Source organism: Peromyscus maniculatus, chromosome 5 (genome assembly GCF_049852395.1).
Source record: "Peromyscus maniculatus bairdii isolate BWxNUB_F1_BW_parent chromosome 5, HU_Pman_BW_mat_3.1, whole genome shotgun sequence".
NCBI classification, from domain to species: Eukaryota; Metazoa; Chordata; class Mammalia; order Rodentia; family Cricetidae; genus Peromyscus; species Peromyscus maniculatus.
Genome location: NC_134856.1, coordinates 32,009,333 through 32,023,851, shown reverse-complemented (window position 1 = coordinate 32,023,851; position 14,519 = coordinate 32,009,333). Strand labels below are relative to the sequence as shown.

At 49.9% G+C, this 14,519-nt stretch overlaps 1 protein-coding gene across 3 annotated transcripts in view; it reads left to right on the top strand.

Moving 5' to 3' along the window:
- Positions 1-14,519, top strand: part of Tom1 (target of myb1 membrane trafficking protein) — a 37,542-nt gene that overhangs the window by 18,682 nt on the left and 4,341 nt on the right. For 2 of the 3 annotated variants that reach the window (XM_006974950.4, XM_076571991.1), the window contains 9 exons: positions 33-182; positions 436-570; positions 663-809; positions 3,299-3,415; positions 6,114-6,247; positions 7,171-7,204; positions 7,513-7,606; positions 9,225-9,345; positions 11,672-11,747. In XM_006974950.4, the coding sequence (XP_006975012.1) occupies positions 33-182; positions 436-570; positions 663-809; positions 3,299-3,415; positions 6,114-6,247; positions 7,171-7,204; positions 7,513-7,606; positions 9,225-9,345; positions 11,672-11,747 (1,008 nt within the window). Of the gene's footprint in view, positions 1-32; positions 183-435; positions 571-662; positions 810-3,298; positions 3,416-6,113; positions 6,248-7,170; positions 7,205-7,512; positions 7,607-9,224; positions 9,346-11,671; positions 11,748-14,519 lie in introns of those variants that run through there. The other variant, XM_076571992.1, reaches the window with a different exon arrangement.

Sequence of the window (14,519 nt, the reverse complement as noted above, 5' to 3'; positions counted from 1 at the left end):
ATGGAGTACTCTCTTGGCACCTTGACCTACAGGTCTTGGAAACATGTGTTAAGAATTGCGGACACCGCTTCCATGTACTGGTGGCCAGCCAGGACTTTGTAGAGAGTGTGCTGGTGAGGACCATCCTGCCAAAGAACAATCCACCCACCATCGTGCATGACAAGGTGTTGAACCTCATCCAGGTGCGCTCTTCTCTTTGACAGGGTGGAGAGGCTTAGTGACCTCAAGGGGATGGGGAGTGCCGGGGCTAGTGTTCCTCTCTCTGCTGGTCGACTGCTTATGTGTGCAGCAGGCCTTAGCACTGTCTGCTGACCCTGGTGCAGAAGGAAGGGGAGGGAAGCACTTTTGTCCTCTGCCTAAGTGCCAGGGTGGGGAAGGCTCACAGAAAAGAAGGTGAGCAGTGGTTACCGGCCATGTCCCCTTGTCCCCTCTCAGTCCTGGGCTGACGCGTTCCGCAGCTCGCCTGATTTGACAGGTGTCGTTGCTGTCTACGAGGACCTGCGAAGGAAGGGCCTGGAGTTCCCCATGACTGACCTGGACATGCTGTCACCCATCCACACACCCCAGAGGGTGAGGAGAACTTTGAGTGGGGCAGGAGTTATTCTGAGGGCCTACAGTGCCCTTCCAGGAGGGCTTCACTTACCCTGTCTTTTGCCCCCTAGACTGTGTTTAACTCAGAGACACCATCCGGACAGAACTCTGTGGGCTCTGACACCAGTCAGCGAGGAGACCTGAGCCAGCATACCACCCCTCTGCCCACTCCAGCTGTTCTCCCCGGTGACTCACCCATCATGCCAACTCCTGAGCAGGTACACAGACAAGGTCCAGGGAGGCAGTGGATATGGCCCTTAGCACCAGAAATTCCTTTGTCCTCCCAGAAGCCCACAGATGAATACTGTTCTTCCTGTGTTCAGGATAAGATTTAGATAGATAAATCCATTCACTCAGGGGCTGGGGAAATGGCTCAGAGGTTAAGAGCACCGACTGCTCTTCCAGAGGTCCTGAGTTCAATTCCCAGCACCCACATGGTGGCTCACAGCCATCTGTAATGAGATCTGGTGCCCTCTTCTGTGTATATAATAAATAAATAAATAAATCTTTAAAAAATAAATAAATAAAATAAAAAATCCCCTCAAAATCACACGGCTCATCAGAATCAGCCGAGATTCCAGTTCCAATCTGTCTGTACTGGAATGCAGTCCAGTACCTCTGTCATTTTCCAAACTCTTCCTTCCATGGAGCCCTCTGTGGAGCACCAAGGAGAGGAAATGGCCAGCAGCAGGGAAGCAGTCCCTTTCACTTGGGCCACTCCACTGTGGTAATGGGCTCACAGAGAATTTCATCTGAATTGAGATTCTGGTTGAGGACACCTTAAAGGATCTATATGCTTGCTGGGGTTCGTGACATACCTTCAATCCCAGCATTGGGAGATAGAGGTAGATGGATCTGTGTGAGTTCAGGGCTTCATAGTAAAACCCTGTCTCAGAAAGAGAGGGAAGAGAGGGAGGGAGAGAGGGAAGGAGTAAGAGAGAGAAAGAGAGAGAAGACAGGAGAGAGAGAGATGCACAAAATGAGAAAGACTACACTGAGGCCTCCCACATGCCTCACGGAGAAGCTTGGAGGCCTAGCATAAGAGTCTGGGGAAGTTTCCCTAGCCTGGGGTTAGCTCTAGAGAGTCACCTGCCCCAGACCAGGTGGCTATAATCTAGATCATCGGTCCCTTGAGATGTGGTACTGGGCTGGACTTGAGGCCTTCACAGACCTTAGACCATCATCAGTGAAGCATACTTCACTTAGCTGCTAAGTGTGCTGGAGGTAAAGATTCACAAACATGATGCAGATGAGAAGCTTCATTCTAAAGAACTGTTTCCTGACCACTTGTATGCAGTGCACAGTCTCAGCCCCACAGAGAAATGTCCATGATATCTTATAGCAAGTTATGAAACCGAGCACCACAGCAAACATGACTAGAGAAGGTTGGCATGCTAAGAAGTAATTAAAGCCTACAAAACTGTAAAATTACCCTCCTGTCAAAAACAATTCTCTACCTTGCTTCTGGTTTTAACTAGTATTCCTAATGTCTGTATATTAAGACTGATTGATTACTTTAGTGCTCTTAGAAGGTTCTTGCTAAACAAAACTGAGTATTTTTGTTTGATTTCATAGCCCCTTTTCCCTCTTGGGGCATGTTAAGATGTTGTAGTTTAGTGATGTAACTCCTAGGCTCCTTTGTGGTTAGGTCCCTTTGGGTTTGGATGTGGCAAATTGGTGATGAACAGCTTGTCCACTCACACCGAGAAAGTTATTAAACAAGTCATCCTGCCTGGCACTGTGGGGTGTGCTGTTGGTCAACTTCAGTGGATATAGTACTTGTCTCTGCATGCCTGTTTCTTCATCCTCAAGCTCTTTAAAGGTGGCTGAGCCTACTTGTGATGGTATGTGTTCACTGCTTGGCACTTAGTCACACAATTTAGAATATACCAGTATTTCCCAAAATGTACTCTTCTAGCCACTAGACTCATGAGCTATCCCATTATAAGAAAGTCTTGATCCAGATACATTTGGGGGAGCCTTCATATGATTCTCAGCATTCAAAGTGGACACAGTGTCATGAGCATACAAAGTTCCTTGGGGTTCACAAAAGATACTATACAGTGCTCCTCACAACTTAATCTGTTTGAGGACTCTGACCACCTTCATTGTTATGTGTCCCCAGGCCTGGAACCTTGACTCCCTTTGACTACTAGTACAAGTATAGGATCTGAGTTTCATGTTCAAGTGGATAGCAGGCCTGGAACATATTTTTTTTTTTTTTTTTTTTTTTTTGGATGAGCCTGGGCCCAAACATGGACCAGAGACAAGAAAGAACCCCAGTTCTCTTAATGGAGGGAAAGACATAGAACCCACTCTGTCCTCCAAGACACAAGGGGCCTACAACTTTCCCACTCCCTTGGGAGAACTGCCACTCCCTAGAGCCTCATTAATTGCCATCTTGGCCCCGAAAGATGCTGGCAACCACACTCACCGGCTTATTCCCCTCCGATTGTCACACTTCTTCCAACCTCCTCCCTGCACCTGGCTCCTGGTTTGGAGATGGCAGCGGTTGGTAGCACCTCTGTGAGGGGGCTGTGTGGTGGGATGCACCCTCTGCTGGCTCTTAAGTATAGACCGTCCCCAGAAGTCAGGAGAGAAGCTGTGCGGAGAAGGTGTTGGTGGGGCAGTTCTTGGGCTACACGTCTGTTGGAGCAGCATGGGCTCTAAATTCTGGCTTCTCTCCCCTTATTATGCTGCATTTCAGATTGGGAAGCTGCGCAGTGAGCTGGAGATGGTGAGTGGAAATGTGCGAGTGATGTCGGAGATGTTGACAGAGTTGGTGCCCACCCAGGTAGAGCCTGCAGACCTAGAACTACTACAGGTGAGCAAACAGCCTGCCTACAGGTTCAGCCCCACCCAGGTGCCCCTGTGTGCATCCATACCTGCTTCTTCCTGCCCACACTGCAATCTTTTGGTTTTGCTGGGAGCCCTGAGGCAACAGAAAATATTACAGAGAGGAACCTTGGATTTGCATCAGATGGGAATTTAGATCTTAATTCTGCTGCTTTCCAGCTTGAACAAAATAGCCCCCCATTTTCTCCATCTCTGTGGCTGCTTTGATACAAGTGGGAGATGATAATTAAATGAGATAGTACATGTGAAACGTAGTCCTACACCCAGTACTGATAGCATGAACAGTACTTCAAAAAGCTGGAAGGGCTGATTTCCACCTTTCACAGCATTTGAGGGAACAAGCAGAGGCACAGAGCAATGTGAGCTTTGAGAGGAGTGAGCATCTGATCTTGGGGAGCTGAGGCAAGTGGGAAATGCTGGATTTTGCTCCCAGGTGTCATGTGATATTCACCTGATCCTGTCCACATATGGGGTGGGGTACTGGAGTGAAGGGAGCTAGGCTGCCTTCTTCCTGTGGAGGCCACTCAGGGAAGCAACCGCCAAAGCTTAGGAGTCTCCAGAGTGCATGGAGGGACAAAATGTTGTGTGTGCAGAATGCTCAGTGTGCTGTTCATGCACCGCCCTCCTACCAGCCTGGTCTTTATGTCCCTGTGACTGCTAAGAGATCTGTATACTTGGGAGGATGGGAGGATGGAGGAGGACACACTAGGACTATCTTAGCTGAGTGGACTCTTGAATGTGAGGACTAGATGAAGAAAAGGGTTGATGAAGGATTGTTGTTAGTTGTATTTGTCCCAGGCCATGTCCATCTGGATATGTGCAGTCTGAGATACTCAGAAGGCTGGAGCAAGCTGGCAGGGTGACACAGAGTCAGTGCCCACTGGGTGCACTGCATGTGTCAAGCTCAATGTAGGTACTTGATATACATTCACTCATAGCCCTGACTGCACCCATTCACCAGATCAGGACACTAAGGCAAAGAGAGGTCATGTAACATGCCTAGGGTCATGTGGCTGATAGGTAGCAAAGTTGGGATTTGTGACTTGGAGCAACAGCTTCAAGCTGTGTTCTTCTGCTGTCCGGAGAGACCCATTAGGAAGCAGAGACTAATCCTCAGGTGTGCTTCATCATGGGAGGAAGAGAAGGGAGCCCAGGGATGTTGAAAGTCACCCTGAGCAGATGAAAAAAATGAAGGAGGCCTGACTTAGGAGTGGGTAGGGAACAAGGTCTACAGGAAGCCAAAGATTGGTACAGAGCCTCATCTTTGATCCCCACAAGAGAAAGTATGCTGGCATGTGGCCAGGGGCCATGGTCACGTGACAGGCACTGGGGGAAGAAGTGACCAGCCTTACCAGTTGTCTATAAACCAAAGGAAGTTTTATCTTTTTCTTTATTTTTGAGTCAAGGTCTCATTATGCAGCCAAAGCCAGTCTTGAGTGTTCTCCATTCCCCTGCCTTGGCCACTGACTGCCAGGGTTACTAGCCTCACACCCAGCCTCTTAATATTTTTCTTTTTCCAAAGCAAATTTAACTGTGATTGAAAGTCAATCAGTAACATGAAGACTAAATGCAGTGTAGGATCCAGAAACAGAGAACAGATGTTAGCAGAAAAAGTGACAAAACATGAACACGCAGTTTAGTCAATGCCGATGTTGATGCCTTCGTTTGGATCAGTGTCTAACCGGGTGAAGACACACGGGGCCTCGGGGCCATCACTGCAGCAGCTCTGCAGTGCACCTGAAAAACTGTCCCCAAACAAGTTTGTCAAAAGAAAAAACAAAGTCAGTCAATGAGAATAATGAGGCAAAGACTCAAAATCGGGATATGTGGGGTAACAGAAATCATGACTTGTTCATACACCCCCAGCCCCATCCTCAGGCCTGTCATCACCGTCACCCTCTTTTGTTCTTCCCTTTGGTGAGCGTTTTTTTGTGCATGGTGTGTGTAAGAGTGAGGACACGTGAATACCGTGGCATGCATATAGAAGTCAGAGAACAGCTGCAGAGAGTTGGTCCTCTCTTCCACTCTGTCTGAGACTGTCTCTTTGTTTGTGCTGCTTCACCACATGTGCCAGACCAGCTGGTCCAGGAGTCTGAGGTTTGTTTGGTTTTTGTTGTTGTTTTGGTTTTCGAGACAGGGTTTTTCTGTGTAACAGCCCTGGCTGTCCTGGAACTGGCTTTGTAGACCAGGCTGCCCTTGAACTCACAGAGATCTGCCTGCCTCTGCCTCTGCCTCCCAAGTGCTGGGATAAAAGGTGTGTGCCACCACGCCCAGAAAGTCTGAAGTTTTTTTTAAGGAAGCAAACATGTTGGCAGAAATGTGACTCTTCAGTCTGCGTGCACTCTCATTAAACTGGCAGAATCATTAACATGATGGGTTCCTGTACTTTAAATGTTAGTGTGAAACCTCCAGAAGCTGTGGATCACTTGAGGCCAGGAGCTCCAGACCAGCCTAGGCAACATAGTAAGACCCCATCTCACAATTAAAGAATGTAGTTACACTGTAACACCCTGAGAAGTGATCTTGAAAACAGGTTTGTAGAACCCCAAAGGCTGTTGTGTGGTGCCTTGAAGACCTTCCTCCAGGACAGGCCCAGACTGAAATACCATCCATGAGGGAGAGCCTTGTCCTGTAGTGTGGCCTCAATGTCCCACTTCTCCCTGCAGGAACTGAACCGCACCTGCCGCGCCATGCAGCAGCGGGTTCTGGAGCTCATCCCACGCATCTCCAATGAGCAGCTGACCGAGGAACTTCTCATGGTCAATGACAACCTCAACAATGTGTTTCTGCGCCATGAACGGTAGTCCACAGTCATTTTCCCTGTTCAGGCACCAGCAGGCTACCAGGGGCATGTGCCTTGAGCTCCCTGCCCATCACTGAGACACCTGGGTAGTAAGGGGTCATGAAAGCAGGCAGCAAAGCCCTCTGCTTGCCTGGAAACGGTTTATTGTCTGTCCGCCTCCCACTCTGTGGGCCTCTTTTCTGTCTTTCCCCACTTGCCCTGTGGTTTGCAGTCCGTTGAGAGGGCCCTGGGCCCCTGAGACCAACAACTGACCACCTTGTCCCGTTCATTAGCCCAGTAGAATGTAGGACCTCCTTCTCGCCATCTTGTGTGGTAGACCCCCAATACCCTAGCATTAAGCCCCTAATTCACCAGTTTGTTCCAGTGCCAGCCACTGCTACTCATTTTCTCAACTAAGTCATCACCTGAGCTGGCAGGCAGGTGCCCAGAGACGTTAGACCAGAAGATGAATTCAGAAATGATGTCCTTTACACCAGGCCACAACTCCAACAGAGTGCACACTAAGGTCTTCTCCATCCATCTCCTCAGCCCCTTGGTAGTCAGGGTTAGAGACAAGTGGCCATCTTGGAGAGCTACCCACACATTCCCCAAGTGTGGAGTAGGTGGATAACTGGGACACTTGACAAAGCAGCACTCCCCTCTGCTTGCTGAGTGTCCCTTTCTTTTCTCTGTGTTCTTGTCGGTTGTTTCTTGCTGACACTTACAGGGTGGCCCTATAACTGATCCTATCCAACCCTTGTGCAAGTTGAAAGACGGCTGGGTTAGAGGTGACGGGGGACAGTAAGGATGCCCTGGATCTGTTAGGGAGGACCAGTATATCTCATCACCCTGGTAGCAACCTGTGATTTCAAAACCTCCTAGGGGTTTTCTGGGGACTGTGTCAATTTGACCTTTTGACTGGGGTCTTTTGTGTCGTGTAGGTTTGAACGGTTCCGAACAGGCCAGACTGCCAAGGTAAGAGGCATGTCTTCTGGGACTAGATCATGCTGTATTGATAGGAAGCCCTACACAGGGAAATGGTGCTTTTTAGGCTCATAGAGAAGTTTCTTCTGACTTCTTATACCACTGCCCCTTTAAGGGAAATAAGGCTCTGCCACAACCAGCTGGTACCTCAGGGCCTTCCCAGCCTCCCAGGGATATAGCCAAGCTGGAGCCCAAGTGGAGGGGGAGAATCTCCCCAGCTCCCATTCAGAGATGCTGGGGCCTGGAGGCAGAATCACTGCATCCAGAAAGTATCATCCAGGCATCTCCCTTCATCTCAGGCCTCCAGTGAAGCCGAGCCAGCCGCTGACCTGATTGACATGGGTCCTGACCCTGCAGCCACCAACAACCTCTCATCCCAACTGGCGGGAATGAGTAAGTATGTTGGGGGCTCCAGCCAAGGGTATGTTACAATGCATATGTAGCCTCAAAGTTCTGGGGGTGCCTTCCTGTACTCCCCAACAGTAGTTCATTGGTCCAGGTCTCACTTTGCTGGGAGCCCAAGCCAAATCTTGCTGCAGGGTTGGGCACTTGATAAAAAGCTTGTGAGAATGCCCTGGGAGCACCAATGCTTCTGAACCCCTTGGATCTAGTAAATCCCACTGTGCTCTGACCATACCTCATGCCCCCCACCTGAACAACCTGAGGGCATCAGGACAGTCTGATGCTCAGCCTCAGGAATTAGTTCCTCCTTGAAGAAAGAGTGGGAGGGAGAACAAGAGACTGCCAGAAACAAGCTTCCATCAGGGCTGAGCCAGAATGCACTCCATGTTTTGATGGTACTTGGGGATAAAACCCAGGGCCTTGCACATGCTAGACAAGTATTCTGCCTCTGAGCTATACTCCCAGCTCATTTATTGATTTCCTTTGGTGTTTTGTTTTGAGAAGAGTAGATAGTTTAGGTTTTATTTGATTTTGGTGGCTTTTGATCATTTGTTTGTTTGTTTGCTTGTTTTTCAAAACAGGGTTTCTCTATATAGCTTTGTCTGTCCTGGAACTCACTCTGTAGACCAGGCTGGCCTCAAACTCACAGAGATCCGCCTGCCTCTGCCTCCTAAGTGCTGGGATTAAAGGTGTGCCACCACCACCCAGTTTGACCCAGGTTGTTGCTAAATGCTTAGTGGCCCGTCTAGGTTAGCCTTGAACTTTCTCCATCTTCCAGCCTCAGTTCCCTGAAGGCTGAGATTACAGGTGAGTGCACCTCCCTGTACTCTTGATAAATGTGAGCAGTTATTTCCCTGATCTTTTTGTTGTTGTTTTTTTCCTTTGGTGTTTTGTCTTGTTTTGTGCCATGCTGGGGATTAAGCCTAAGGCCTGAAGTATGCTAAGCAAATACTCTACCACTGAACTGTATTCCAACCCTTTAATTTTGAGACAGGCCCTCACAAGGTTCCTCAAACTGTCCTTGAATATGCTTCATTGTAATCCAGGCTAGCCTCAGTTTCTCCTGGGGCTGGGATTACAGACCTGCACCACCAGGCCTGCTTGAGATTGTAATGTTACTTGAGGGTGTAATGGTGTTGACTGCTTGCTCCAAGCCAAGCCCCACTTTGAATAACTGATACTACACTTGTGAAAAGTCGGATCTCATCACTGTCATGCTGACCAGCCTCTTCCACTAGTACGGTGGTGATCCCCAACCATAGTTATTTCATTGCTACTTTATAATTGTAACTTTGCTACAGTTATGAATCATAATATAAATATCTGACATGCGACCCCTGTGAAAGTGTTCAACCCCCAGAGGGGTCACAACCCACAGGTTGAGAACTGCTGTTCTGTGTCACAGGCAGCCGTTTTTCCTGTTCTCTAATCCTCACCACAGCCAGGAGAAGGTGATTGTGCGACCACCTTAGAGATGAGTACACTCAACAGAAAGGAAATCCAACTCCCACCACCTAACCCCTAATACTCTTCCAACAGATAGCCCTAGACCCAGATGGGACATGGAAAGAGCAGGTGGATATCTCACCTGGCCTTTCTGTCTCTGCAGACCTTGGCTCCAGCAGTGTGAGAGCTGGCCTGCAGTCTCTGGAGACCTCGGGTCGCCTGGAAGATGACTTTGACATGTTTGCTCTGACTCGGGGCAGCTCGCTGGCCGACCAACGGAAAGGGTAAGTTTCCTGTTCCCCTGCTCTCCTGCAAACGGGGGCTCTCCATTGGTGAGAGCATCGTTCAGGATCCCTGAATCTGGATTGGAAGTGGGCAGGCAGGAGAAAAGACACACAGTCCCTAAGTTCAGTCCAGCATGGCCTGGCAAGCACTGTGATCCTTAGACAGAAAGGGATGAGCAGGAAAAGGATGCTAGCATCTGACCAGAACCAGAACCAAGGCTGGCCATAAGCCATGGGACAAGTGGCTAGCATTTGGCAGCACCAGTTTGGGAGCCTTTGGCCATTTGTCCAAAACAATGTGTCTGGCTGGCCCACCGTCTTATGTAATATGCAGCCAGTCCCAAGCCCCCAGGGGCAAGGAAGGCCCTTCGCAAAGCCTTACGGGCTTCCAGGTCTTGACTGTCCCATAGCCACCCCTATCCCCAGAGGAGACTCTGGCTCCATTGGTGTATGTCTTTCCGTATGAGCTATCCATTTTCAGAGAGGTGCTGTCACAGCCAGAGCCTATAATGGAGCTGCTTTCCAAAGGCCACTCCCTGCTTTGGCTGATCTCATGCTGGCTCCACATGTGCTTGTCAAAGGAAATAGTTTAGCTGCTATTTCTTATCCCTTTGCTTATGACCCCCTTGGCTGAGATGTAGGCATCTATGGTTCTTACAACCAAGGAAAGTTCTAGATTAAAGAAGCCTCCTAAATGTTCCCACATGACTCCTTAGTGACCATTCTGTCTTTGGGGGCACTGGCCAGAGGGAATTCCCTGTGCACACTGCAGATCCAGGTGAAATCTGACAGTCTGCAGCCAGCGGATACATATTGAGGTGTGAACCAGGTTTGCCTTTACCCTAAGCCGTCTGGACTCCCAAGCCCAGAGGCTCTGGGACTAGCAGCTTACAATCGCCATGGAGTTACAGGTGCTGCTGAAGCAGCTATGCAGATGAAAGCTAATGAGTCTAGTGGGACCCACACTCAGGAGTGGGGCCTGTCCACATAGGCCCCGGGCACACTGGAGAGTACCTCGTGTCGAACCGGTCTGCCAGCATGGCTGGGATATGCTGTTGCACCTCTTCCCTCCATGGGGAAGGCACACATGCACCTGCCCTTTCAGGCAGCAGTCTTCATGTAGTGGTGTGCATGGCCATTGTTGTGTGATACAGGGCTTGACTGGCGGGGCAGGCAGCTCTTCAGAGGGCTCAAGGCCAGACGGGTTTAGGGAGCATTTCAGGTTCTAGGAACAGCATGTGCAGATGCTTGGAGGTAAGGTGAAAGGGCTGAGCTCTGGCCCTTTGCTGGGCACAGGTCTGAGAAAGGGAGCAGACACTGAGGGGACTTCACAAAAGTTCTTCCTCATGTTGGCAATAGGGGGCAGCAGGGCCAGGGGAAGCGTTTCCTAGCAGACTTGTGCCTCTGAAGCTCCCTTTGGCTGCCATAGCCATTCTGCACCCTCTCGGGCCTTTGTCTTGCCTGTCCCCTCACTACACTTGCAGCCACCTCTCACTACAGAATGCACCCACAGAGACAGGACTGGGCCCTAGCCATGAAGTCCTTGTCCTTTGTCCTCCCATGTAGTCACCTGGATAACCTTTTCTGCCCAGATAGTTTCCTTACCCGCTCAGCCTTCCTCCCACTCCAGGGTGACCTCTTACTTCCTGTACTTCAGTCACACCACATACTCCTTCCCTGTCTTCATCTTCCAATAGCCAGGTGCCAGTCCCACCCCTCTCAGCCCCAGCCTTCCACCTGCCTGGCTGCCTGGCCTCCCTTTGGGGATGTATAGAGGAGCTGTAACCAATCCATCAGAGAGGTAGGGAGCCTTCCTAATGGTGAGCCAACGTCAGATAGGCCTCAGCGCTTACATACTCATTTTGGCAGTAGAAGGGACTCTTCCATTCAAATGCACCCTCAAACAGAACCACAATTTATGAAATTCAGATGGGAACTGCTCAAAAAGGAACCTATGAAAATTCACCATGGGCATAGGGTCACAGTCTATTTCCTAGTCCCTCAACTCGGCCCAGAGTGGTCACAACCATGTGTGATCTTGTTCCTGGTCTTTGGTCAAGTGCTGCTCCTAGATTCTCATGCATGATTGATGCAAATCATTATGGGGCACATATCTGAGCATAATCCCCAGTAGGAGAAAATGGAGCCCCTTCTTCCTGTCCCGGGCTTGGAGAGAAGGAGCCTCGGGTTAGGCCATCCTGTGACCTGAGCCACTCCTGCCCAGGCCAGCCCAAGTCTAGCTTACCTGGTCCCCTTAATCCTCACATTGCCTTTCAGGCCTGGTGTGGTCAGGCAGCATCTGATGCCTTGCTGCTTTGTATTTCAGGGTCAAATATGAAGCCCCCCAAACCACAGATGGCCTGGCTGGGGCCCTGGATGCCCGGCAGCAGAACACCGGAGCGGTAAGCATAGAGGTCCTGTTTTACCCAGAGTCTGCCAAAAAGAAGGGACTCTGGGCCCACTATGAGCTCAGCACTGGCTTGGCACAACCTTTCCCATTTGACTCTCAGTTGGCCCTTTGTGGCTAGTGTCATTATTCCCAATGGAGAGCCAAGGAGGCACTTACCCAGCAAGGATTCAGACCCAATCCTGCCTCGGGAGCTGGTGTCCAATGTGGTCCTGGGTTCACATCCTACTTCATCAACTGCCAGCTTTGGGTCATCATGCAAATTAACCCACTGGCCCTGTTTCATCCTCCTTACCTGGAACTTTTAACAGCAATAGTAGTTGAGAGAAGCCTGTGAGAGAACAGCACTGTCACTAATAGCAGCATGGGCAGAGGGAATAAAATGGAGACCCTAGAACAATAGTCAGAATTCCCAGGCACTCTGTCTGTCTATTTGTTTGTTTGTTTATTTGTTGTTTGAGACAGGGTTTCTCTGTGTAGCCTTGGTTGTCCTATAACTCACTCTGTAGACCAGGCTGGCCTCGACCGCACAGAGATCCACCTGCCTCTGCCTCCCAAGCACTCTTTTAAGTCCAATTAATTCCTTGACTGTGTGTTGAGGCCCAGATTGAGCATTCTGTGGCCACCCTCCTCAGTGGTAAGATCTTCAAGTATAATCTATAGTGAGCCAAGTCAGTGGGAGTGTGGGAGAGCTAGAAACAGCACACCGACTTAGAAAATAGAGGAGAGCAAGGAGGTCACAGAGGAGGATTGTGGCAGATGGACTCTGAGGCCAAGTGGGCCTGAGAAGTGGAAGAAGAAGTCTAAGTGGTGGCTAAGACAATGGGCATTGTCTTAGGTGAGGTAAAAGTCATTTGAAAGCCTTGGACACAGGAGAAGGAAACCAGAGCTCCATTAGGAGATCCTGCTCAAATGGGGCAGGATCTGGTGATTCCCAGGAACTCTCCATCTGCATTCATGTGCCTCCTATCTCCTTGCTTGGGGTCCATTTCAAGTCAGAGCAGAACAGGCACAAAACACTGGGGCATCAGCGCCACTTTGAGATCTTTGGCAGCAGTAAACTCTGCAGCTCACACACAATTGAGCCTGTATGATAATGAGTATTCAGAGACGGGTAATGTCTGGGGGGCGCTCACCAACCTAAGACAGTGCCTGTGTGGCCTGGGCAGGCGTCTCCATGATGGGTAAGGTGCCCTGCTGACGTCCCATGCAACCTGAGTCAGAAGCTCGTTTATTAGTAAAAGGGGGACCTGTAGGGCCCTGGCCCCCGTTTTAGATAACTGCTGCCTTGCTTGCTGACTTTGACCTTGATATCCTCCCTATGCTAATTCCCTCCCTCACCCTCCTGAATGCTTAAGAAAAGTTCCTTGTCTGTGTATCCTGCATAATGGGCGTTAACAGCTTAGATGCAAAATTGTAAAACATCTGTAGCGAACTTCTGCCCTCCAAGGTTCTCCCATTGTGCTGTAAGCCTGTATTCAAGACCTCCTCCCTCCTTCAATAAACGACATTGGTCATTTAAAAAAAAAAAAAAACAAAAAACACTGGGGCATGCTGGGCAGTGGTGGCGCACGCCTTTAATCCCAGCACTCGGGAGGCAGAGGAGGATCTCTGTGAGTTCAAGGCCAGTCTGGTCTACAGAGCGAGATCCAGGCCAGGTACCAAAACAACACAGAGAAACCCTGCCTGGGGGGAGGGGGCGGGGGACCACTGGGGCAGGCTTCATGGAGTACGAGGGCCTCCATTGGGTATGACAGAGCACACCTGCACTGGGCCTTAGTGCCTCTGCATGCTTTTGAGCCATCACTGTTGAGCCTGTGCTCTGTGCTTGGCCCTATGCCAAACCCTCATGTTCCCCTCCTGGGAGTCACACACAGTCCACTCTTGCTGCCACCCAGAGATGGAGGCATCTTCCCAGGAGAAGTACGTCGCCAAAAGCATAACCAGTGTTGTGTTTCCAGGCTCCACAGCTGTAGGCACAGTGGGAAACAAGCACAGCTCCACTCACTGACAAGCATGAGCATTCTTACTCTCTCTCCCCTTTCCTTGGGCCAACCATCTGTTGGATGCAATTTTTGAAGACCAAGCCAGCACCCACTCTCAAGGGCTTATGTCTGACTAGAGGCAAGGCAAGGCACATAATTCACTCACTACCTGGATGTGATTGCAAGATCAAAGTTCAAACTGGACCTGGTAGGCAGTGCCTTTGTCCAAGACTCAGCAGAACTGACAACTTGTGTGATATACATTGCTGCACCAAGGGCCAGATTCTCTCCTTCATTCCCCGGGTGCAGCAGTGGGCTGGGCCTACTCGGTCTGTGTCGAGTGGACAGGGAGGTCAGTGCATAATGGGCTGGAGCCCCTCCACCACCCACCTGCTCTGGGGCCTAGAAAGCCAGTGGACAAAGCAACTTTTCTGTAACTTGGATGCCCCTCAGAAGCCCTTGGCCAGTCACCAATCTGGCTGATAGCTTCTATTCTTCAGCTTTGAGTATGCAGGCCACCCTTTGGGATTCCCTGGGAATGGCAAGGAGTTCATTGCTGTTGTTTTTGTTTTTAAGATTTATCTATTTATTATGCATATAGTGTTCTGCCTGCATGTATCCCTGCAGGCCAGAAGAGGGCACCAGATCTCATTATGGATGGCTGTGAGCCACCATGTGGTTGCTGGGAATTGAACTCAGGACCCCTGGAAGTGCCCTTAACCACACTGACCCCTCTCTCCAGCTCTCACTGTTGTGTTTTTGTTTTTGTTTTCTCTTCACAT